The sequence below is a fragment of the Fringilla coelebs genome (assembly GCF_963513975.1).
Source record: "Fringilla coelebs genome assembly, chromosome: 21".
NCBI lineage: Eukaryota > Metazoa > Chordata > Aves > Passeriformes > Fringillidae > Fringilla > Fringilla coelebs.
Genome location: NC_140047.1, coordinates 9,495,186 through 9,518,442, shown reverse-complemented (window position 1 = coordinate 9,518,442; position 23,257 = coordinate 9,495,186). Strand labels below are relative to the sequence as shown.

General features: G+C 49.6%; 1 protein-coding gene across 1 annotated transcript in view; it reads right to left on the bottom strand.

The window, feature by feature from the left end:
- Positions 1–518: 518 nt before the first annotated feature.
- The window catches only part of COL5A1 (collagen type V alpha 1 chain), a 128,422-nt gene continuing 105,683 nt past the window's right edge, over positions 519–23,257 (bottom strand). The window contains exons 43-66 of the mRNA XM_084219900.1: positions 22,975–23,082; positions 22,433–22,486; positions 21,715–21,768; positions 21,424–21,531; positions 20,532–20,585; positions 20,342–20,449; positions 20,161–20,214; positions 19,712–19,819; positions 18,698–18,751; positions 18,496–18,549; positions 17,493–17,546; positions 17,000–17,053; positions 16,242–16,349; positions 15,804–15,857; positions 15,653–15,706; positions 15,072–15,179; positions 14,570–14,623; positions 13,964–13,999; positions 13,176–13,229; positions 12,558–12,816; positions 12,094–12,206; positions 10,195–10,263; positions 5,703–5,936; positions 519–3,396 (exon numbers count right to left, since the gene is read on the bottom strand). Coding sequence (XP_084076026.1) covers positions 3,250–3,396; positions 5,703–5,936; positions 10,195–10,263; positions 12,094–12,206; positions 12,558–12,816; positions 13,176–13,229; positions 13,964–13,999; positions 14,570–14,623; positions 15,072–15,179; positions 15,653–15,706; positions 15,804–15,857; positions 16,242–16,349; positions 17,000–17,053; positions 17,493–17,546; positions 18,496–18,549; positions 18,698–18,751; positions 19,712–19,819; positions 20,161–20,214; positions 20,342–20,449; positions 20,532–20,585; positions 21,424–21,531; positions 21,715–21,768; positions 22,433–22,486; positions 22,975–23,082 — 2,154 coding nt within the window. The 3' untranslated portion in view covers positions 519–3,249. The remainder of the gene's footprint in view (positions 3,397–5,702; positions 5,937–10,194; positions 10,264–12,093; positions 12,207–12,557; positions 12,817–13,175; positions 13,230–13,963; positions 14,000–14,569; positions 14,624–15,071; positions 15,180–15,652; positions 15,707–15,803; positions 15,858–16,241; positions 16,350–16,999; positions 17,054–17,492; positions 17,547–18,495; positions 18,550–18,697; positions 18,752–19,711; positions 19,820–20,160; positions 20,215–20,341; positions 20,450–20,531; positions 20,586–21,423; positions 21,532–21,714; positions 21,769–22,432; positions 22,487–22,974; positions 23,083–23,257) is intronic.

Below are 23,257 nucleotides of genomic sequence, written 5' to 3'. Positions count from 1 at the left end.
CACACAGCAGAGCCCTGGGGCCAAGAGCAGGAAATTGGGCATTGAGGAGCTCACCAAGAAGCTGGAAAATTTTTTTTTTTTTCCTGAATTTGTCTTGGGATGAGAAGATCAGCAAGAGAAAAACTCTGGTGAAGCTTCTGGTGCTGTGAAGGTGAAGAGCTGGTGGCCACACAATCTGCTCCTCCACATCCCAGCCACCGAAACCAGGCTGGATTTTTGCACTGGAGTTTCTCACTGAAAAAAAAACCCAAAAAACCCCCACAAACAACAAAGAAAAGATTCCAGGCCTGGAATCCCTCCCCATGATGGGTTTGGGTTGTATTTTACAGCATTTCTTTACCTTTAAGCCCTTCCACTGCTGCTCTGATGAACTCTCCACAGGGCAGGGGGGTCCTGGGGAAATCCGGCTGCAATCAACTCCAAGAAGAGATTCAACATCACGGGGGTTTAGGTGGAAACAGTAAACTTGATTTATTGAAAAAAAAAAATCTATTACATTTATTCCTTTATTACACAGGTTTAAAATATTTAAAAATAGCTCTTATGGGCATTACACTTAAATTTTATGACATGTTTATTGGACTTTGAAGAAATGTACAATACGGCATTTGACACTATATTTTAAAAAGGGCCTTATGTACTAAAATTGGGTTTTTTTTCCATAGGTTTTATTTTTCTTATCAACATTTGTTCAAGTCAATATATATTAAGGGGAGGAGGGAAATAAAATTACACAAAAAGAAGGTCTGCAAATACAAGTAGTAATTTTATTGCAATATACCGTAGCTAAGTGGTCTGGGGGGGATTGGAACAGTTGGGAGCTCAGTACAATTACAACACTGTGGAATTCAACAGAGGAAATTTTTATTCTTTTTTTCTTTTTTTTTTTTCTTCTTCTTCAAGCAGAGAAATCAAAAGGAAAAAAAAAAAAAAAAAAAAGCTCCCTTGATGAGAAAATTGAGAACAGAATCCCATGACCTGGGCAGACACACACAGGTGTGGACAAATATCAGAAAAATATCAGAAATATCAGGATATGGCTTTGCTGGGATGTGCAACCTTTCCTGCCCTTCCCGCTGTTGCCAAGGTGACTGAGAAGCTGAATTCCTCATTTATTATCCTAAATTCCTTTTCACTGCTCTGCTGCCCGGAGTCTGCAGTTTTTAGGGTAGCACCTTTTGGGGTTTTTTGTTTTTTTTTTCAGTTCCCTAAAGTGGGAGAGAGCACAGGAGAAGAAGGGAGAGGGATGGACACGGCTCCTCCAGGCCCCCAAAAGCACCGCCGGCATCGCCGCTCCCTCCAGCACGGCTTTGCCTCCCTCCCTCGGATGCTGCTGCTCTCAATTTGGGCAGGAGGGGGGAAAAGACATCATATATAGGCTTTTTTCACAGTAAATGTGATGTCTTTTCCTCGGTGGTGAGAAATCCCCCTTGAGCTGAACGCTCCAGGCCGAAGGATAATAATAATAATAATAATAATAATTTATAAAAACCCCACCTTGCAACAGTTATTTTCCAGCTGAGAGACCTGAAGAAGGAAAACGGGCAAGGAGGAAAAATAAATGGGAAAAGAAGAGGGTGTCAGCACGTTGTGAGACGTGGAAGGAATAAAAAAAAAAGTGGGAAGAGCAGGAAAATTGCAAATTCCCCGGATTGCTGGGTGGGCAGCACCCCCACAGCTTCAGGACAGCCAACATCTACATAAATTAGCACCACAAACGTTCAGCCACTGAGGACAATCTGCTCTGCTTCCAACCGGGAAAAGACGTGGATATCCTTGGGAAAACCAAAAAATAATAATAATAATAATAATTAAAAAAAATATTTAAGGATATTTAATGCTTTTTTCTACACGGGCCCATCCAAGGAAGGAGAGGAGCAGGATTTGGACAGAAGAGATAAGAAGGTGCCATGCATTTATCAGCAGCCAAAATCTGCCTGAAAGTGCCTAAAAAGCCAAGTGGGAGATTGGCCAGTGGCAGGGTATCCCCAGTGTTGTGTTAAAGTTATCAGATAGCACCACAGAGATATGTAAAAATAACTATAAAAAGCACCTTTTTTCTTCTTCTTCTTCCTTTTTTTTTTATTTTTTATTTCTTTTTCTATTCTTGATATTCAGAGAGGACAAATGGATTTCCCCTGCCACTGGGATCTGCCACTGGGAATGGATTCAGGTTTAATTCTTATCATTTTAAAAGAATGCTGAAAGGAAAAAAAGAAGAATTAATTTAAAATATGGGTGTTAAGCAAGTGGATGAAAAGGCAGAGACTCAATGCAGATCCTGCTTTTAGATCAGGGGATTTGTAGGGAATTTGTTAAAAAAGTGGCTTTAATTTCCTCATTTTGAAAGGAATCATTCCAAAAGGCATCTGTGGCTCAGGGGGCTGGTTTGCACCTGATCCTAGGGGTAATTCCAAGGCTCCAGATCCCAGTTTGGGGCTGGGAAGAGGCAGAAGTGGGGACAGGAGCTGCTGTCTTCATTCCCAGCTGGAAGCTTGGCTGGGATGGGGTGGCTTTAATACAGACAAGGTCACTTGCATGGTTTGAAGGCGGAAACATTCCAACATTTCAAATAAAATACGACACAAATATTTACTCACAAACATACAAAAATAGAAGCACCTTTAAGACAAGGCAAAGAGATGCCCAGTGTGACCTTGAGTCAGCACTTTGGAAAACGTGTAATGAGGCAGACTCAGCAGAGGAAACATGGAAAATTCTGGAATTGGCCATGCTGGAGCTGATCCAAACCTCGTGGAAGGCAACAAAACCCCTCTGAGGACCTTCAGATCCAGGACTGCCAGGACTTCAACATCGAGCTGGACATGAGGAATTTCAAGTTTTTTCCATTTTTTTTTTTTCCTTAGGAACAAACAAACGCTTCCTGGTGAGAAGAAGAGGAGGAGGAGGAGGCAGGAGGAGTTTGCTGGAGGTGGGCTCAGCTCGGTGGCAGCGGGGACAGGGCCAGGTCTCCGTGTGTGGCTGTTGGTCATGAGATTCCATATCCATCCTGGGAATGGCTGGGGGGGCACAGAGGGGCTGGGGCAGAACCAGGGACACAACAAAATAGGGTGGGGGGGAGGAAAAAAAAATAATAACCCATCGCTGTCCAGTTTCAGACCGTGCACGTGACGAGGAATTCTTTTTTTTCTCCTTTTTTTTTTCTTTTTTCTCTTTTTTTGTTTTTAATTAAATGGCGCAATGAGGTTACGAGGTTGCTCATTTGGAGACTAGGTTCAGGTGGCTCTTTTAGCCCAGGAAGCAAGCTGGTCCCACCTCGAATCCAAATTTCTGTGCCGCTTCTCCGAAGTCATTGAACATGATGTCGACTATGGGGACCTGCTCCACTTTGGGCGTGTTGATTTCCAGGATGGTTTTCTGGTAGCCCTTCCTTGCCTGGAATGAGGGAAAAGAGGAGCTCTGAGGGTGCCTCCAAGCCAACATCAGCATGACTGAACAATCACCACTCTGCTGGGAATGGGGAGGGGGTGATGTTTCCTGGGAATTTTTGGACCCAAATTGGAGTCACCACCACCCAGACAAATTTATTGGCACGTTTAACACACGTGCTGAAAAACCCTTGGGAGATGCCCAGACCTTGGAGCAGAAGCAGATCATGGCTCTCTAACTCTGCTCCAGCGCATTTCCAGGCTGGAATGGGAGCCTGGAAAAGTTGTTTTCCCTCTCCCAGGACACGCCTGGCTTGTTGGGCAAATGGTAGCGATTTAATTTGAATATATTAGTGAAAAGATCACATTTACAGTTTGTGGAATGCACAAGGTGCTGCTGTCTTTTTATCATGCCTGGTGGCCACGGAGTTGTTTCCAAAATATAAATAATTATTACAGGAGCAGAAGTACCCCCTGAGGGCATACAAAGCTGCACAAACAAGAGAATTTATGGAGCAGCTTTGGGCTCTACCTTTCCCTGTGATTTGTGTGGCTCGGGAGAACAGGCTGGAGCACAGCTATGAGAAAGGGCTGGAAGTTCAGGAAAAACATATCCAAATGATGGGAAGAACATCAGCTCTGGCTTCAGCAGCCTCCCCACCACAGCAGGACCTCTGTGGCAACCCCGTGCGGGGCAGCCCAACCTCATCTCCACAGGGTAGGGCTCAATCCTGGAATCAGTTGGGATGGGAAAGACCTTCAGGATCAAGTCCAACCATTAACCAGGCAGCTGAGCCCTGCAAGTGAATGGGTTTAAGCACTCGCTCCCAAAAAAGACATAAAAGCACCTCTAAACTCCTGGTGGAGTTCTCTAAATTCCTAACAGCCATTTATGGGTCTAAGAGTCAGACTAAAATCATCTTTAATGGAGAGAGTCAATTGTAAACCCTGAACTCCTTTAAGTAAATAGATAAATCTCGAATATCCTGCCTGTGCTTTGGGCAGCACAATCTGCCAGGGTAGCAGATTAATCCAATTTATCTGCCCAAAAGGTGGAGGTTTTCAGGAGGCTCATCCACTTTAAAAGGTGCAACACGTGCTCCTCCAGCAAGCCTGAGGTTCAGAAGGGGAAGGGAGGAGAAGGTCCTTTTTCCCAAGGATGTTATGTCAGCAGGAGACACGAAAAACTTGAGGATAAACTTCTCCTGAGTGTTTCCAGAAGGGGGCTAGATGCCCTTTCCCTCTCCAGGAATGTGCTAAAAGTTCTAATCTGATTTTCCTCGTTGCTCCATCAGGAAAAAAATCTGTTTGTGCCAGAACAGAAGCCTTTCAATCTCAAATTACATGAGGAGCTTTTTCTGTCAAACATCTCAATCTTTCTGTCCCGTGGGCTCCAAGTGCTGCAGTTCCAGAGGGTGGGAATTATTCATGTTTTTACACCAGCAAGCTGGGGCTCAAAATAAAGGCATGCAACACCTGCTTTGCCAAATTTTTATCTCCTGAGGGCAGAATTTTCAGAATTTAAACCCAAATCAAGCATCCAAGAGGAGTCAGAAGAAAAGGGAGGACGTGAGACACCTTTGGAAATTGTGGCTGTGCTTGTGCACCCCATGAGCAGCACAGCCCAGAGCCCTCCTGGGACTCCAAAACCAAAAATTCCAACCAAACCCTTCCTGCTTTGCCTCCAAGAATTCCTGAAAGCAGGTACAAAGATCTTTACCAAACCCTGCAAATTTCCAACTCCAATTTTCAGAATTCCTGAAAGCAGGTACAAAGATCTTCACCAAACCCTGCGAATTTCCAGCCCCAATTTTCAGAATTCCTGAAAGCAGGTACAAAGATCTTCACCAAACCCTGCAAATTTCCAACTCTAGTTTTCAGAATTCCTGAAAGCAGGTACAAAGATCTTTACCAAACCCTGCCAATTTCCAACCCAACCGGGCGCCATCGCTCGCCTCTCCCCGCGTGAGGAATTGCGTGAGAACAAAAGCACAGGGAGGCTTTTAAAACAACAAGCAGCATTTTTAGGCAGATAAACTGGATTAATCAGATTGATAAACTGGATTAATCAGATTGATTTTACTCCTGGAGGTGCTGCAGCTTCCCCTGACTTCCAGCAGGATCACGGATTCCCACGGAATAATTTATTTCCAACTTTGGGAAGAGCACGCTGGTGTCTCCCACACTAAGGATAGATCAGAAATTTGGGGGAGATCTTCTCTGGAGAAGACGGTGCTGGCCAAGCAGGGGAGGGCACAGAGGTGTCCCCAAGGTGTCCCCAGGGTGTCCCCAGGGCCAGGAGCCCCCACGTACCGCGCAGCCGTCGAGGGCGGGTCGGATGTAGGGGTTGTTGTCGTAGGACATCTCCTCGTCGTTGGAGCCCAGGAAGCGGATGGCCTTGTCGTAGCTGTTGGTGGTGGCATCGTGCCAGGCCACCGACTGGTAGCAGTTGTAGGTGATGTTCTGGCGGGCCGAGGCGCTCAGGAGACGCAGGAAGGTCATCTGCACCACCCCGATGGGGTTCCCGTCCGAGTCCACGTAGGAGAGCTGGGAGAGGGGACAAGGGACAACGCTGGGCAGTGAGGGACAGGGAAACACGGCTGGGGGCTCTGGGGGACACCAGTGCCACCAGCATAGATACAGCTCCTGAGGGACACCACGGTCACCACAGACACTGCTCCTGAGGGACACCAGTGTCACCACCACACACTGCTCCTAAGGGACACCAGGGTCACCAGCACAGACACCACTCCTGAGGGACACCAGTGTCACCACCACACACCGCTCCTAAGAGACACCAGGGTCACCAGGACACTGCTCCTGAGGGACACCAGTGTCACCACAGATGCTGCTCTGCTCACCCAGGAACTTTTTGTTCTCCTGCTGGATGAGGTGAGGGTGTGAGCAAAAAATTAAATCTAAGGAGGGCAGGGAAAAAAAAAAAAACAAGGGGATTTCAGCCCTGGTTGGAGGGTGGGGGTTTGGGGATATGTCTCAGGTTTAAGCCAATATTGAGTGTGTTTCTCCAGCTTTTGAAGAGGAGAGGAGGTGAATTTCTGGGAGGGTTTAGGGCTTTGTTTTCCTCTCCTGTCTGACACAAATTTCTGAGTGCTGGAGGTGTTTTCCTCCGTGCACCCTGGGGTATTCTCCATTCGTTTTTCCTGGGGTTTGAAGCAATCCTGGTCCTGCTGGTGAGGACTGGGGGCTGCCCTGTTGTGAACACAGATTGTGAATCCCAGTCTTGCACACTGGGATTTGCTCCATTCTTCCCACAAGGCTCCCTTTTCTCCCATGCAGGAGAATTTATTCCTACAAAAACAAAAATTATTGAAACCAAATCCCAGCACTTGGGGGATTCAGGACTTTGTGGGACTTTCACAGCCCACAAAATGAGTTTTTGCAGGTATGAACTGACTGTGCTTGAGGTGGCATCTCCAAACCACTGCCCTGGATGGGCTGAGGGTTTCTTTAGAAACAACCAGGAACAAAAACCAGGCACCCAACCAGCGTGGATTTCCTCCAGGTGCCACCAACCCTCGAGTTGTGCAGGCTGCAAACAGTAGAAGAGATTGATAACCACAAGAAAACACTGAATTAAAAGAGATAATCCAAATAAACAAAGATACCAACCGGTTGTCAGGATGCTGCTGCACTGTCCTCCTGAGAGTTAAATGTGACTGACCAGGAGAGAGCCACGCATGCCAGGAGGAGCTACCAGAAAGCCACCAGCACGTGGAAGGAAGGGGACAAAAAATGCCAAGGACTTGTCACACACCCAGTGTGGCACTACTGTGCTGCAGGACTGACTCTGATTTAGTTTTATTTCAAACCAGTGCTTGTTTTGCAGCCTGGCTGCCTTTTAAGGGGTATTTTGTTGTTCAGCTAGCACAGATTTTGGTGAAGCCTGTCCCAGCTTTCCAGCTGGAGCCACTGGGAGCTGGGTTTGTGCACAATGTTTGCTCAGTTTGGGAAAATCCAATCCTTTCCTCTTTTCTCTGTGTTGGCAGGTGTCATGTGGCTGGGAGGGATGGTTTGGGATGGGATGGGATGGGATGGGATGGGATGGGATGGGATGGGATGGGATGGGATGGGATGGGATGGGATGGGTGCAGGCCTCGTTAGAGCTGCTGGTAATTGTGTGTAAAACACACAGAGAAAACAACTGCAAAGCCTCTTATCCCTCTAAACACAGCTCTGCATCCTGAGGAAAGGTAAGGAATTGGCTCCAAGGGCTCTGTGGAATTGATTAATGATGGTGTGGGAGCATCAAGCCCAGCTGGTTTGGTTGTATTTCATATTTACTGCGTCCCTCTCACTTCAGGTGTCTCCAGAAGAAAGGCAGCATCTGCCCAGCTGTGCAATCCCAGGATTTATATGGAGCAGCACTGGAAATCTTCCCCTCAGTTTTGGGGTTCCCCAAGGGTTCAGCCCCTCAAGACACCAGGACCTTCTCCATGGAGTAACAGGAGCAGATGTACACCCAGAGGGGAACCCAAACTCCTTTTGATTCTGCCAATCCACACACAAATTTCAGCCGAGGCAAATGTCTCCTCAATTTGCCAATCTCATGGTTCCAGGTACTGACTGAAGCAAAATCAGAGCTAATCTTAAAATAAATAAATAAGTAAATAGAACTTTTATGGCTGGTGTGTTTGACTGCTTTGGGGTTTGCTTAGGTAGGTCTTCCACATACTGCTGGCTTTTTTATTTTTCCAAATAGAAAAAGCAGGACAGGTAAAAAAAAATAAAAATAAAAAAGGCAGGAAAATGAGAATCTAAAGGATGGAACAAAGAGCTCCAAGTAGCACCAGAAATGTTTTTATCTGAAAAAGAATAAGCCCTAAGCTCTAGGCTGGCAACTGAGCCTCTAACAGAGCTGGGAAAAAGAGAAGCAGGGGAGATGGAGAAGTGGAGCTACTTGGAACATTAACTGATGAAGTGCTCTGTAATTAAGCTATGAGTAGCTGCCCTCCAAGGAGCCAGGAGGCTGAAGCCTTGGCTCTGCAGCCTGATTTGGTGATGCAGAGAAGCCCCAGAAGCCGTGTCCTCCTCGAGGGCAGGACCAGAGCAAAATGTGTTTTAGTGGCGATGGAATGCGGCAGGCGCGGGGAAACAACCAGGGCTGGGGTTGTTTGCCCTTTAAGGTGGAAGCTGGGGCACTGCAGGAACCCCTGCCCTGGGGAGGGGACAACTCAGGGGGACACAGCAGAGCATCTCCTGCCCCTGGGCAGGCTGGTTTTGTCCATGGAATATTTGCCTGTCCCCACATTGTCCTGGTTTGACTGAGCTCGTTTTGTGCAGCCCGCTGACTACAGGAACTGATGGGCCAGGGGACATTTCTGGGGCTGAAGACACAAATCTGACATCCCAGCACTGGGTCCCTGTGAGAATGAGCTCCCCACAAAGTGCATGTGCTGTTACCAGAGAGGAAACCAGAGCTTTTCCTGGTTTATGCCTTGCTGATATCATGCCTTTGACCTCAAAGCTGTTTGACCTCAAAACAGCTCTTCCCCCATGGAAAAAATCCTTAATTGTGACTCAGTCAAATTCCTTTCCACTAGGCTTGGCTGGAAATCTTCCTTTAAATAAATGACTTTGGTTCTCCCAGGCTCTGGGGTCAGCATGGGAGTCCCCAGAGTGGTTCATCTCCATCTGGGGACAAAATCCATCCTCTGTCCCAGGGAGGCCAGAGATGTGCAGCTCCTGCCCTGGGTGCCAGCACTGTGCCCAGCTTGGGCTGGAGCAGCCTTTTAGGGATGTGTCAGCTCTTGGGGTAAGGCTGCACTGCTGGGGGACAGCAACGAGGGGACAGCAATGTGGGGACACCCAAAATGGGGGCTGAGGAGGAGAAAGCAACAGCTCTTCCTTTGGGATGGAGTGTGCCCTGTGGGATGGAGTGTGCCCTGTGGGATGGAGCTCTCCCTGTGGGATGGAGCTCTCCCTGTGGGATGCAGATCTCCCTGGGGGATGCAGATCTCCCTGGGGGATGCAGCTCTCCCTGTGGGATGCAGTGCTCCCTGTGGGATGCAGTGTTCCCTGGGGGATGCAGTGTTCCCTGGGGGATGCAGCTCTCCCTGGGGGATGCAGTGTTCCCTGTGGGATGCAGCTCTCCCTGTGGGATGCAGTGCTCCCTCTGGGATGCAGTGTTCCCTGTGGGATGCAGCTCTCCCTGGGGGATGCAGCTCTCCCTGGGGGATGCAGCTCTCCCTGGGGGATGGAGTGCTCCCTGGGGGATGCAGCTCTCCCTGGGGGATGCAGCTCTCCCTGGGGGATGCAGTGCTCCCTGGGGGATGCAGTGCTCCCTGGGGGATGCAGTGCTCCCTGGGGGATGCAGTGTTCCCTGGGGGGATGCAGTGTTCCCTGGGGGGATGCAGTGTTCCCTGGGGGGATGCAGTGTTCCCTGGGGGGATGCAGCTCTCCTGCAGGGCTCTGTGCAGACAAACCTGCCCCAGGGTCCCCAGGGTGTCCCCTTCCAACCCTGGGCCAAGCTCAGCTCCCCAGTTCCCAGTCAGGCAGACTGGAACAAAGCCCCCCCAGTGGCTTTGGGCTCTCTCTCAGGGTTCCACCTTAAACATCTCCATGTGCCTGGGAGGGGGGTTAGTCCAGCATGCAGAGGGCAGCGGTGTGGCCATACCAAAGCAGGTGACAAGCTCTGATTCAGGGCCAGGGTTAGCCACTTACCAAGGACCCCCGCTTGTATTGACTATACCATGTGGCAGGCTGCTCTTTGGGCCAACGAGCCATTTTACTCTGTAAAATATGACAGGGGGTTAAAGGAAACAGCCAGCACCAGGATGCATCTTACCAGTTTACCGCGCTTGAATTCACTGAACCACGAGCCTGGGTTTTCCTTGGGCCAGGAAGTAATTCTAGCCTAGTTTGTGGACAGCAAGGAGGGAAGAGAGAAAGAAAAAAAAAAAAATCAAAATTAAAAAGTTTACTTTCATTCCAGAGTCTGCATGTCTTATTGAAATTGTCCAACTTGCTTTAAATTTTTTTTATTATTTTTTTTATTTTATACATCAGTAATGAGAGCAGAAGTTGGCTCTGAAGCAGAGGAGATGGAGTGGTGCTGCTCTGGCACCAGCCTCCTTTGCTAAGGGCTGTCTCTGCCTCCTAGGAACTTGGGATGGGAATCCAGCAGTGGCAGGAAAATTAAAAGGAAAGACAGAGAGGGGAAAAGGAAGGAGGGATGGGAAAAGGTGCATTGATCTTCGTGTGGAGGGCAGTGCTGGTGCTGGAGAAGCCTGGTGCCTCTCTAATGCCAAATCCAGGTGCTGTGGGGCTGGGAAAGGCAAAGGATGTGATGAAGGAAAAGCCTCTGCCTGCCTGAGGTGCTGGACACACAGGATGGAGCTCCAGGTACCCAGAGTGACACAGGGGTGACCTGGACAAGGAATCAGCCATCAGAGCATCCCTAAGGCAGCCCCAGCCCAGCAGCTGAGTCAGAGCACGAGGAAGGAGCATGGCTGCTCCCTCAGCCTCCCTCATTTGTGCTGGAAATCTCTCCCAAAGCAGCAGCCCAGCTGCAGGTGACTGGGGACTGCCCTGCCCTTTGCAGGATGTCACCTGCAGAGCAAATCCCAGTGTTTGTGCTGGGGGAGGGATGAGCTGAGAGGAGCCACGGCTGAAACTCTGCTGTGCCTCATCACAAAACCACCCAGCCCTGGGGTGGTGGCTCTTTGCATCCCTCTGGGTGGGAGAAGATTTTTTCTTATGGATCCCAGCATGAAATTTGCATTTGAGGAGTTCTGCAGCTCCACAGAGCCCCTCACTGAACCAGCACAGCAGGAGCTCAGGCCCCTGCATGATCATGGCCAGACTCTGCTTTTTGAGCTGTCAGATTCTGAGGAAAAGCACAGCTCACTGATGCAAAGCAAGAGGAAATCCATCTCCTCTTTAAACAGCCCCAAGAAAAACTCAGGGAGGATTTATGTGGCGTGCGCTTTGTGCTGCGCTGACACACATTTCTGGTGGATGAAATGCAGCAGGAGAACAGCTCAGCTCTGTCACAGCTGGAGCACAACTGTGACACTGGCACAGTTCCCCCCAGGCTGAATTGTTGTGTTTCTGCTTGGCCAGTGCCACAGCTGGTCCCCAGGCAGCGGGAAGAGCAGCTCTGGCAAACAGAGTGCAGGGATACAGGACAGAAATGATGGGTATGGCTGAGCTAAGAGCATCATTACACAAATCACTTCATCAACCTTGTGCAGCGGTGCCAGGCAGAGCTCTGAGCCTGCCTGCAATCATTTAGGATCATTTACCCACAAGGAACAGCAGGAAAAATGACAGGAGGTGAACATTTATCTGCCCTGCCTGGAGCCACAGGGAGGGGAGGGGAATCAGTGGTGCTTGGGCATGCAGGCAGGGGAGCAGGGCTGTGGGAGGGAAGGAGTTAAACACAGCTCCCAATTCCTGCACCAACACACCCCTGCCTTGGACAGCAAAGTCCAAAAAATTAAGGTTTTAGCATTTATTACGCCTGGGAATCCGTCAGAGGTTTGGCCCAAATCACAGTTTAAATCTGATTTGCTCTTTGTCAACGTATCCTGTGTTATTGTAGAAGGTAATGTTGTGTAACAAAGGAACATTCTGGATCTTTGGTCCTTCCTTGCCGCTGTTCAATTGGCTGTCTATGAATATCCACTCCAGGAAACCATCTATCACCAGGACAGAGGGAAAAGCAAAGGTGCTGTGGACTTACTCCTTCAGATTTCTTATCAGGGAAGATGCAGGTCTCTCCACCAGCTGTGAAATTACAGTAAACTTTGAAAGAGTCCCTGGAACACCCTTGGTTGGGATCAACCCAGTATTCACCTGGATGAGGGGAGAGAAGGGGAGAAGGGATCAGCTCAGAGGGCACTTCAGCAACCTCCTCACCTGGGATGTTTCCCCTCTCCTGGGTTATTATTTATATGTAGTTTTTGAGAACTGGTCATGCTCTGGTGCCAGCTGAAGAAGGTTTTTCATCCCATATCCCCATTTTTCAGACAGAACATTTCAGCTGGAAGGGCTGCCCAGTGATATCCAGTCCAGCTCTGCATATTCCTTCTCCACCAGCCACATCCCTCATGGACTCCCCAAATTCCTGCTCTTCCACTCCTCACTTCTGTGTGAAGCTGCAAAAACCCCCAGAACTGCCTACACCCCCCCTGCCCTGGGACACACCGTCAGGGAAATCAGGGTGGCAGAGCTGCAGGTCCTTGCAGGTGCGTGCTGGGTTGTGCTGAGTGCCCAAGGGATGCTTCATCTGCTCAATTTCCAGTTTCAGGGAGTTGAGGGAGCCAAAAATCTCCTCCATGCCATCAGCATAGTCCATGTAGTTGTCAGCATTGCCATCATCCAGCAGCTGGCTGGCATCAATGTTCCTCCTGGTCCTCTTGGCAGCCTGGATGGGCAGGGGCTGGATGACTTCTCCAGGAGGACCCTGATTTTTTGGGGGGAGAAAAAAAATAAAGGCACAACTTCTCATCCCATAGGGAAAAGGACAAGAGAGATGGACAAAGCAGCAACATCCCAAAATACACATTGGATGTGGAAAACAGCCATGGATGGTGCTGATAAAACCTCTGGCTTTGACATTTTCCACCTTCCCTTGTTCTCTTCCCATCAATAATTCCTCCCTTCCCATCCTTTCTCCCCCAGTGTCTCCAAGAGATTCCAACCCATCGCTAGGGTTGGAAAGGAATTTTTGTCCAAGGATTTTTTTTTTTTCCTGCTTCCCAAATTCCAGCACCCATGAAGTCTGATCCTCATTTCATGCTTCACCTTATGGGTTTTACTTACAGGAGGCCCTGGGGGCCCAGGAAGACCTGATTCACCCTTTGGACCTGTGGGACCCTGGATGGAAAAACAAGGGAAAATCAGGAGTCACATCAGGAGAATTCACCTGGTGCTTTTATCACATCCCAAACATTATTTTCACTAATGAAGCTTCACTTTTGTCCCTTCAGGTACACAAGAGGAGTCTCCCTGTACCCACAACCCAAGAAAATGGTATTTTTGGTTAATTTTGGTGTTGAGGTGAAAGAAAAGACCAAACACCTGGAGTTACAGTCAGATTTTTCTTCTGCTTCCTACGGAATGCATAAAATGCATAAAATCCTCAACTCTCCCAACCAACCCAAATAAAATCTTCAAATTAATAAAACATCGAATTCTGGATGGCAAAAAGACCCTAAGAAGCTGCCCAAAAGAGGAATTTTTAGCTGCCTGCACAGCAGGTCTGCACCACGAAGCTCCAGAGTCTCATTTCTCACCGAGTTCTTCACTTTCCAACTTCCCACCTCCCGCTTTTCACGGGCTATTTTTAATCCCCTCCACTCTCCAGCAGCAGCTTTTCTCCCCAGGACTAAGCTCTGGATTGCTCCTTGTGATCTCTGCTGCTCTGCTCTTCAGGGAAGTGCAGTTGTGGCACAGAAATGCTCACTGCTGGGCTTAGGCAGCCTGCAAAGGCAGGGTTTGCTAAGTCCTCTCTGCTAATTGCATTCCTTTTGCTGATGAGGGGGGGCCCAGCACGTCCTACACTCAATAAAAAGCCCTCAGCCTCTTCCTTTAGCTGTGTCCATACTCACTGAGGAGCCTTTAGCACCTTTGGGACCAGGTGGACCCTGTGGAGAGACAAACACAGAAAGGAGTCAGCCCATTTCCAAGCAGAGAGTTCAGAAAGGGAATTTTGAAAAAAAATTCAACTCCCTTTCTATTTCCATTCTCCCCATCCACTTTGTCTGGGTGTTGCTGTTATTTGCCAACAGACAAAAAGCTTTTTGTGGCAGAGCCCCACACTCTTGCCTGGAGAAGCTGCTGGGTGATTCCTGGAACGTGGGGCTGACCCCACTCAGGACACCCAGCTGGGCACCCCAGGCAGCACAGGGCCTCTGGGCATCCAAAGAAGTGATAAAAATCAGCAAAAAAGGGCAAGAAATCCCCGTGGGATTGTGGATATTCCAAAAGAAACAGGGAGGGGACCAAGGTGGGATGATTTCCCTGTGCCCATCTCCCACATCTTCCCACTTCCAGCACTCCTGGAACTCATCCAAGGGTTTTTAAAGGGCTCAGCTAAAAAACCCCATTGTGCCCAACATCCTCCTGCAGCCAGGGCTGTGCTGGGCATTCCTGGGAGCAGCAAAGTGGCTCCTGAGGGGTCCCAAGGAATTCCAAGGTCATTGATGGTCACCTACCGGTAATCCTGGGGGCCCTGGAGGTCCAATGGGTCCAGAGGGACCTGTGATACCCTGAAAGATAACAGCAAAATAACATTGATCTGCAATTCTGGCCTAAAATTACACATCCAACCCCTGCTCACAGGGCAGCACCCCGTTTTGGGGGATTCCAGTCCAATCTGGAGCTTCACCTGGTTTTTAGAGCATGGGCAAGCAATCTCTCATCTCATTTAGGCTCCTACTTTTAAAAATCAGCCCTTCAGATGAATATTTAATGGCACCATCCTTCCAAGTCTATTCAACTCTTTCATAGGACCCTGGAGAATCTGCTTCCCACTAAAATGGGTCATTTTGGAGCAAATCCATGTTTCACACATAGAATAAACCACATTAATACAGAAAACATCCCTCAAAAACTGCCAAGGACCTGCTGCCAGGGTTACCCATCTCTGCCATGCTGCACCTCCTCCAGGGTGCAGTGCTCCAAAGCACATTCCAGAAGGTTCTGGGGAATATTTACCTGCTCTCCTTTGGGTCCTGCTGAGCCCTGGGGCCCTGGGAGGCCTCTGTCACCCTTTTCTCCCTGCTCTCCTGGTGGTCCAATGAGACCAATTAAACCTGGGTGACCCTGGGGGAAAAGAGCAGATGTTAATTGGGATTTCTGGCTGGAGAGAGCAAAGGCATTTCTAGATCCAACCCCCAAATATCTGAGCGAGGTGAGAGGGGTTTGTAGCAATCCCTGACACGTGGAAGTGGCAGGGTGGACAAAAATAGGAGATTTTTATAGCAGAAAATGCTACAAATATAGAAAGAACCTCTGCACTGGAGCAGCTGCTCATTCCCTGGGGTTATATAAATATATATATATGAGAGAAAAGTTTATAAGGTGGAGAATCACCCCAAAAATGGGCCAGGGCTCTGCAGCTCCACACTCCCCATGGCTCAGCTCCTTGGGGCACACTCAGAGCGCTCCAGCTCTCCTCTGAAGCTGTCCCTGGGGCTGGTGACCCTGCCCAGCCTTGTCCTGCCAGCTGTGCAGTGCCATTTGTCCCCCCACACCCCAGCAGGGACCAGCCCACGGGATCCTGAGCGGATTCTCACCTTCTCCCCTTTAGGACCAGAGTCTCCTTTCAGACCAGGCAAACCCGGAGGGCCCTTTGGGACACAGAGGGAAAACAAAAGAGGGAATGAATTGGTGTCACACTCGTTCATCCAGCTCAAACACTCCTGGAATTGGATGCTCTGGACATACCATTGGGCCTGGAGGACCATCTGGGCCAGGGGATCCCGGGAGACCTTGTTCACCCTGTAAAAAAATGCAATTCCCTCATTGCCAGTGACAGCAGGGCTCCCAGCTGGGAATATTCTGATTATTCACCTGTGCCAGGGAATGTTTGTCCTGGCTTTTCACAGGTGGCAAAAGCAAAAGGATTTATGTTCCTTCCATGCTCAAATCTCTGCTGGAAAAGGGACTTTGTGGGTCAAGGAAAATCACTCCTGGAGAGTGGCTGAAGACCCAAGACTCACATGAAGCACGTACGAGATGATATTCACCATCCCATTATTCCCATGAAATATGTTTTGTCAGCTGTCAGGCATTCCAGCACAGACAGAACACTGGGAAAAGGAACCCTCCAGGCAGGTGGGACACAGGAACAAAGCTGAGCTTCCTCAGGCTGGGAATACTCACAACTGGACCAGGGATCCCACGGAGGCCGTCGGGGCCAGGCTTCCCTGGAGCACCTTGGGGACCAATGGGTCCAGTCTTCCCAGGAGGTCCTTCCAAGCCAGCTTCCCCCTGGATGAAGAGGCAGGGTGTTGAATTTGTGTTGGGATGTGAGATGATTTTGTGAGAGGGTGCCACGATGTCACGGAGTATGGATGCAGATCCATGCAAAGCACTGGAAATGAAACTTTCTGCTCCTTGATTTTCCTGCTGCTCCCTCCACCTCAGGCACTCTCCAAACTCCTTCAGTTTCCAGCCTGGCCTGAATTCCAGCAGGAACCACCCTTTGGCTCTGAGCTCTCCTGGGTTCAGGGACGCCCCTCCACCACCCATGTGCTGCCACAAGGGGATCTGTAATTTCCAATGCCATCTCCATTTCCCCAGCACTCCCACCCAAACAATCCCAGCCCATGAATGCTGTGTTTGCCCTGGGAAAGGACACGGGGCTCTGCACACCCCGTTATTTACAACACATTACATTGCCAAATATAGCACTTGGATGTTCCAAACGAGGCAAAACATTCCCATGACCTTAGCAAGCCCTAATTATCTCCACAGAGCTTGTTAAGGGCTGAAACACAAGCTCAGATTTGAGGCCAGTGGCCCCAAATCCAGGGTAATTTGTTGTAACACGCAGCAAAATCAACTCCCTGCCTTGGCAGAGGGAGATCCTCTTGGACTAGCAAGGACACAGCGCAAGTGGAATCCCATTCAGCTCTCACCTTGGCTCCTTTCTCTCCTTGCCTTCCTTCAGGACCAGCTGGACCAGGAGGGCCCTAAAGAAAACCCAGAATAGATGGAAAACACAATCAGATGCTGCTGAGCTGCAATGGTCCGTTGGAATTAGCAAAACGATGCTGCAGCCCCAGGGAAGGAGGCAAAATGGAGACAAATATCCCTGAAAAGCTTTTTAAATTAGCTCCTTGCTAAATGAATCCCTGGGTTCTGCCAGCAAGGCAGGAAGAGCAGGAGTGCCTCATCCTTGGATTTTCTTTGGGCTGTTAATATCTTTAAAAAAAAAAAATCCATGGGATTTGCTTGGCAGCTTCCCATCAATTTCCAATGGCTGTGGATGGTGTATCATTTTATTTTTTTTAATTACCACATATTTTACACAGTATTTACATGGCATTTACTGTAGGCTTAGTAACACCATGAGTTTTAAAAAGTTAGTGGAAGTGCTTTTGGGAAAATCTTCCTAAAAAACCAACTCACCCTTTTTCCAGGGGGTCCAGAGGGGCCTGGCTCTCCTGTGGGCCCAGGGGAACCCTGTGGGGAGAGAGGGGAGGGGAACAAGCCATGAGTGCCCCACCAATGGAGGGAGGGATGGAGGGATGGATGGAGGGATGGATGGATGGATGGATGGATGATGGATGGATGGATGGATGGATGGATGGATGGATGGATGGATGGATGGATGATGGATGGATAAGGGATGGATGGATAAGGGATGGATGGATGGATGGATGGATGGATGGATGGATGGATGGATGGATGGATGGATGATGGATGGATAAGGGATGGATGGATAAGGGATGGATGGATAAGGGATGGATGGATGGATGGATGGATGGATGGATGGATGGATGGATGGATGGATGGATGATGGATGGATAAGGGATGGATGGATAAGGGATGGATGGATAAGGGATGGATGGATGATGGATGGATGGATGGATGGATGGATGGATGGATGGATGGATGGATGGATGGATGGATAAGGGATGGATGATGGATGGATGGATGGATAAGGGATGGATGATGGATGGATGGATGGATGGATGGATGGATGGATGGATGGATGGATGGATGGATGGATGGATAGGGATGGATGGATGATGGATGGATGGATGGATAGGGATGGATGGATGGATGGATAAGGGATGGATGATGGATGGATGGATGGATGGATGGATGGATGGATGGATGGATGGATGGATGGATGGATAGGGATGGATGGATGATGGATGGATGGATAGGGATGGATGGATGGATGGATAAGGGATGGATGATGGATGGATGGATGGATGGATGGATGGATGGATGGATGGATGATGGAGGGATGGATTGATGGATGGATGACACAGGAGGGAATGAGATCCTCATTGGGCAATTCCCACTGGGAAATTCTGGTGGGGAAAAGAGGCTCAGTGTCCCTGGAGCTGACGCAGAGCCACGGGCACTGTGGGGAACAGCTCTCTTCTCTCCAGGTACTCACAGTCTGTCCAGGTTCACCATCATCACCTTTGTCACCAGGGGGACCGTCTTGACCCTAAAAAGGAGGGAAAAGGAACAGGGAGGTGTTTTTAGGGTGTGAATGGTGCTGAGCAGAGGAAATGCCAGGGGAGCTGCTGGGAATGAGCAGCACAGCTGAGCTTCACCACCCCAGCAGGAGGAAGCTCTGTGAGAGCAACACTTACAGCTGGGCCAGGCTCTCCAGGAGGACCAGGGTCACCAGGGAAACCAACTGGACCCTGCAAAGAGAGAAGAATACTCCCAAGTCAGGGATGCTGCACCAGTGACAACATGGGGGGCCACCCTCTGGAGTAAAACCCCAATTTCTACAACCACAACCCCTCTTTGCAGCTGCAGTGTTTTCACCCTGTCCCAGCCAGTCCAGATCTGCATCTGGTGGTGAACCAGAGCTCCAGAGGCAACACTGGCACTTCCATCCCAGTTTTTCAGAAATCCTCTGGCTGGGTGACAGCAGAGTCCTCCCAGCTTTGGGAATGTGCAGATTGGAAGGCTTTGCATTTGCAAATGTGTGACATTTTGCACAGGAGGAGCCTCTCAGAGCATTTAATGACTGAAACACTTCAGCATTCTTCCCCATACAATGTCTGTCGGGTGCTTCACATGACTGCAGGAGCAGCCTGCAACCCATCACAGATATCCCAAATCCCATCTGTTAGGAGGGATGACTAAACTCCCCTGCCTCCTCTGCTTCTTTGTGCCATCTTGCCTTATCTCACCATAAATTTCAGGCATCAGAGGGGCCTGCAAAATAAACCCTGCACCATTGTCCCCTGGTAGAATCAGCAGAGCAGTGGAAATCAGCAGCAGCAGGGTGCTGGGTGGGCAGGTACAGCTCCCAAACCCAATAAATCTCCTGGATCCTGTTTTGGAAGCTCTGCTCTGGTGCAGAAGACCTTGGAAAGCCATAAACACAAAGTGACCCTACTGCAGCTCCTCTCCATGGGGTGAGATTCCTGACAGCCTGCAAAAAGCACTGATAATTCCACTGTTTCTGGGAAATATGGTACAGTGGGCTTTCCCTCATCAGCGCCCTAAGGAAGGGGGCTGAGCTCATGGGTCACCAGAGGAACAACTCCATGGTTAGGAAACTAGTTTTAATTTCCACAGATATCTCTGGGAACATCTGTTCATGCAGAAATCTCTGCTGGCAAGGTGAGTAAAGACTGAGGGGTACTTACAGGGCTGCCTTTGGGGCCATCATCACCTGGTGGGCCTTTGGGGCCAGGTGGACCAGCAGCACCAGAGGGACCTGCTTCCCCCTTTTCACCTCTTTCACCTTTAGGGCCCTGTAAAGGACAAAAAAAACTTTTCTTATCAAGGAAAACAAAAAAAAAAAGATGCAGATCTCTAATCATCCTTTAATCAATTCTGAGCAAGAAGCTCTATTTGTGTCTCCAAACACAAGGACATGATTTAACAGTCCCTTCCCACAAGGACTGAGTGGTGTTCATGGTGTTCAGCCGTGGGTAGCCCAGATTTGGTGACTAAACGTGATCCTATAAATACCCAGGAACGTGGCAATGTGTCATCAATACCCAAATCCAGGACAGGGCTGGCTCAGTCCCTGCTGTCCCATCCACATCCACCCCTCTCCAGCACATCCCTGCCTCTCCCAGGGGGCACTTACCGGCAGGCCAACCTCTCCAGGGAGACCAGGCTCACCAGATTCCCCAGGTTCACCCTAAACATGGGAAAAAATGATGGAATTATTCACATTTCTGCAGGGGATGAGTTTTCTGCTGGCTCAGCAAAGGCACTGCACGAGGGCTGCAGCAAACTCCGGCCTCAGGCTCCTCAGGGTGCTTTACCTTCTCTCCTACTGCACCAGGATTTCCTATTCCTCCAGGAGGACCCTGTGGACCGTCTGCTCCTGGTGGCCCGGATGGACCTCTGGGTCCTGGTGGGCCTGGTGGGCCCTGAGAGAAAAGGAGGACAAATTTCAGATGGGTTCCTCAGAGCAATCTCAGGGGTGAAATAAGAAATTTGGGAGCCCCTTACCATCTGCCCAACGTCACCCGTTTCTCCCTTCTCCCCAGGTGGTCCAGGCAGGCCCTGTGGAGGGGCAGAGGATGGATTTTAGCTGTGAACATCTCAGGTGAGCCCCAGCTCTCACCACCCTAAATGTAAGAGCCCAAATGAGGGATGTGGGGCTGCAGGGGCTCTCCAAAATGCAGTTTGTTGTGTCCAAGAGTCACAGCAGTGCAGGGTGGTGGGTGACAGAGCTGTGCCCACAGCTGGCAGCTCCAGCTGCAGGCAGGCCTGGAGACCCTGGGTTTAGGTTACAGTGCATGATATACTTTTATTTTGGTTACAGTGCATTCTATACTGTTCTTTAGGTTACAGTGCATTCTATACTGTTCTTTAGGTTACAGTGCATTCCATACTTTTCTTTGCTCAGCATCCTCATACAGCAGAACCAATCCATCCCTTAACTCTCACCTATAGCCTGTCATAACTCCTGTAATTACCATATCCATGGTGCTGTTCTCCAATCACTAAATTCAGTGCATCACAGTTGAAGCCAGAAGTTGTTTTTCACTTTTCTTGCAGTGGAAAATTCTGAGCCCTTTTTTCTCCTTGCCACATTTGCTGCCTTGTTTGCCTGTGCTCTCTTCCTGTTTGGTAAAAACATCTTCTTGTTTGGGGTGGGTTTATCCTTTGCTCTAAGCCATAAAACCCCTTCTAACTCACACACCCTTTGGCTCCTTGGTTACCCAGTGAGACTGGCTCAGCAATTCTGTTCTTCTCTATCAAAACTTGCTTCCATCTCTATTCCTTCATCAGACTCTACATTCAAAAATCTTTCTGCTAAGCACACATATCAGTGAGACTCTTGTCAAACTTCCACCCTTCCCAACACCTAAACCCTCCCTGGATGCTGCAAAATTACCTGCAAGCCCACAGGGCCAGGGGGACCAGGGAAACCTCGGGGTCCTTCATCACCTTTCTGGCCAAAGAGACCTTGCTGTCCTCGGGGCCCAGGCTCTCCATCAGCTCCCTGCAAGGACAGGCTCTGATCAGCCCAGGACAGACGTGGGGACACACCAACCCCACCCCACCACCCCCTGCTCGTGGTGGGCAGCAGCAGTGCCAGGCAGGAATCATCCCAGTGCCTCTCAGGAGGATTTTTTGGGAAAAAAAATTAAAAAAGGGATTTTTGCTAATAGGGGGCAATACTCACAGCTGGGCCAGGCTGACCAATTGGGCCCTGGGGACCGGTGGGGCCTGGGGGACCCTGTCACAAAAACAGAAATGTCAGTGTTAGGAGCAGGGTGACAAATTCACCTGGGAAAAGGGAATTCCTTCAATACAACCTCCATGAAAGCTGCATTAATTCCCAACAGAGGGGTGGAGAACTGGGTCTCCCTGGACACCCCAGCATTCCTCAGCCCTGGTGCCAGTGGAGAGCAGACTCCTCCAAACACATTTTTGCTGCAGCAAAGCAATGTCAGCACTCAGCCCTAACTCCTGGGTAACTCATGTTCCTCAGGCAGCACAAAAAGGGTGTGGGACTGGAATTACCACAGAATTACAGGATGGTTTGGGTTGGAAGGGACATTTAAAACTCTCCAGGTCCACCCCTCTGTCATGAGCAGAGACATCTTCGACTAAATCAGAAAGGGAACTTCAGCCAAAGACCCAACTTTGACGGCAACACTGCTCATGTTTCACAGATATTTCCATGCTAAGTGGGTGATGTGGAAATATCTCAGTGTTCCTGGGAGCTGGAGGCTCCCACTTGAGGCTCTCACTCTTTTTTTACATCATGTGGGAATTTGATGAAGCACAGGAGATGAATCAACATCAGAAAACGATATAAATTTAATTTCTATTTCTAGCAAGTCACACAATGAACCGGACTCAAGAGAAGCAGCTACAGCAGAGTGCCCTCCACTCACCTGCTCCCCCTTGTCACCTTTGCTGCCCTTCTGCCCAGGCTCCCCGATCTCACCCTGCCAGGAGCAAAGGGACAACATTAATCCATCACCACTTCCACATCTCAGCAGCCCTGGGGGTCTGCATCCTCATCCCAAATCCCACAGGGACTGAATGGGTGAAGAATTCCAGAGATTTGGCCACTCCAGGTGCAACCAAACCCTTTTCCACCCAACAATTCCATCCATGGAGCTGCATCCTGCAGACCCTTTGAGCAGCCACAAGGGATTTGTCCCAGCTGATGTTTCCTGGGAATTCTCCACTCCAGAGGGGCTTAATGAGAGAGGGAATTAATTTGGAGAGGCTGGGCATCTGTGGGCAGGCACTTCTACAGGTTTGGGGGAGGACACGTGGATTTCAGGGAATTTTGTGGCGGGAAGAGCGCAGGGAGCCCCATCTGCTGCTGCTCATCCCACGGGACTGTGAGTGACTCCAGCAGCACATCCCAGCCCACCGTGGCATGCACAGGGTGGGAACGACCCCAGGCAGCAGGAGCTGTGCCCACCTTGTCTCCATCCTCTCCAGGAGGTCCAACAGGACCTGCCGGGCCCGGCAGTCCCACGGGGCCCTGGATGCCATCCCGGCCAGCCGGTCCTTGGGGACCCTTCTCTCCCTGGAAGCAGGAAAACAGGCAGGTCACACCCCAAGCTCTCTAACCCAGCCATTACAGCCCATTAAGGTTTTATTCAGCTGCTAATGACTCCTGGCTGGATGGGCTGGAACAGCAGAGCCGCTTCCAGCTGATATTTCATCTGTGCTCCTCGTCTGAAAGGAGACAAAACTTCTGC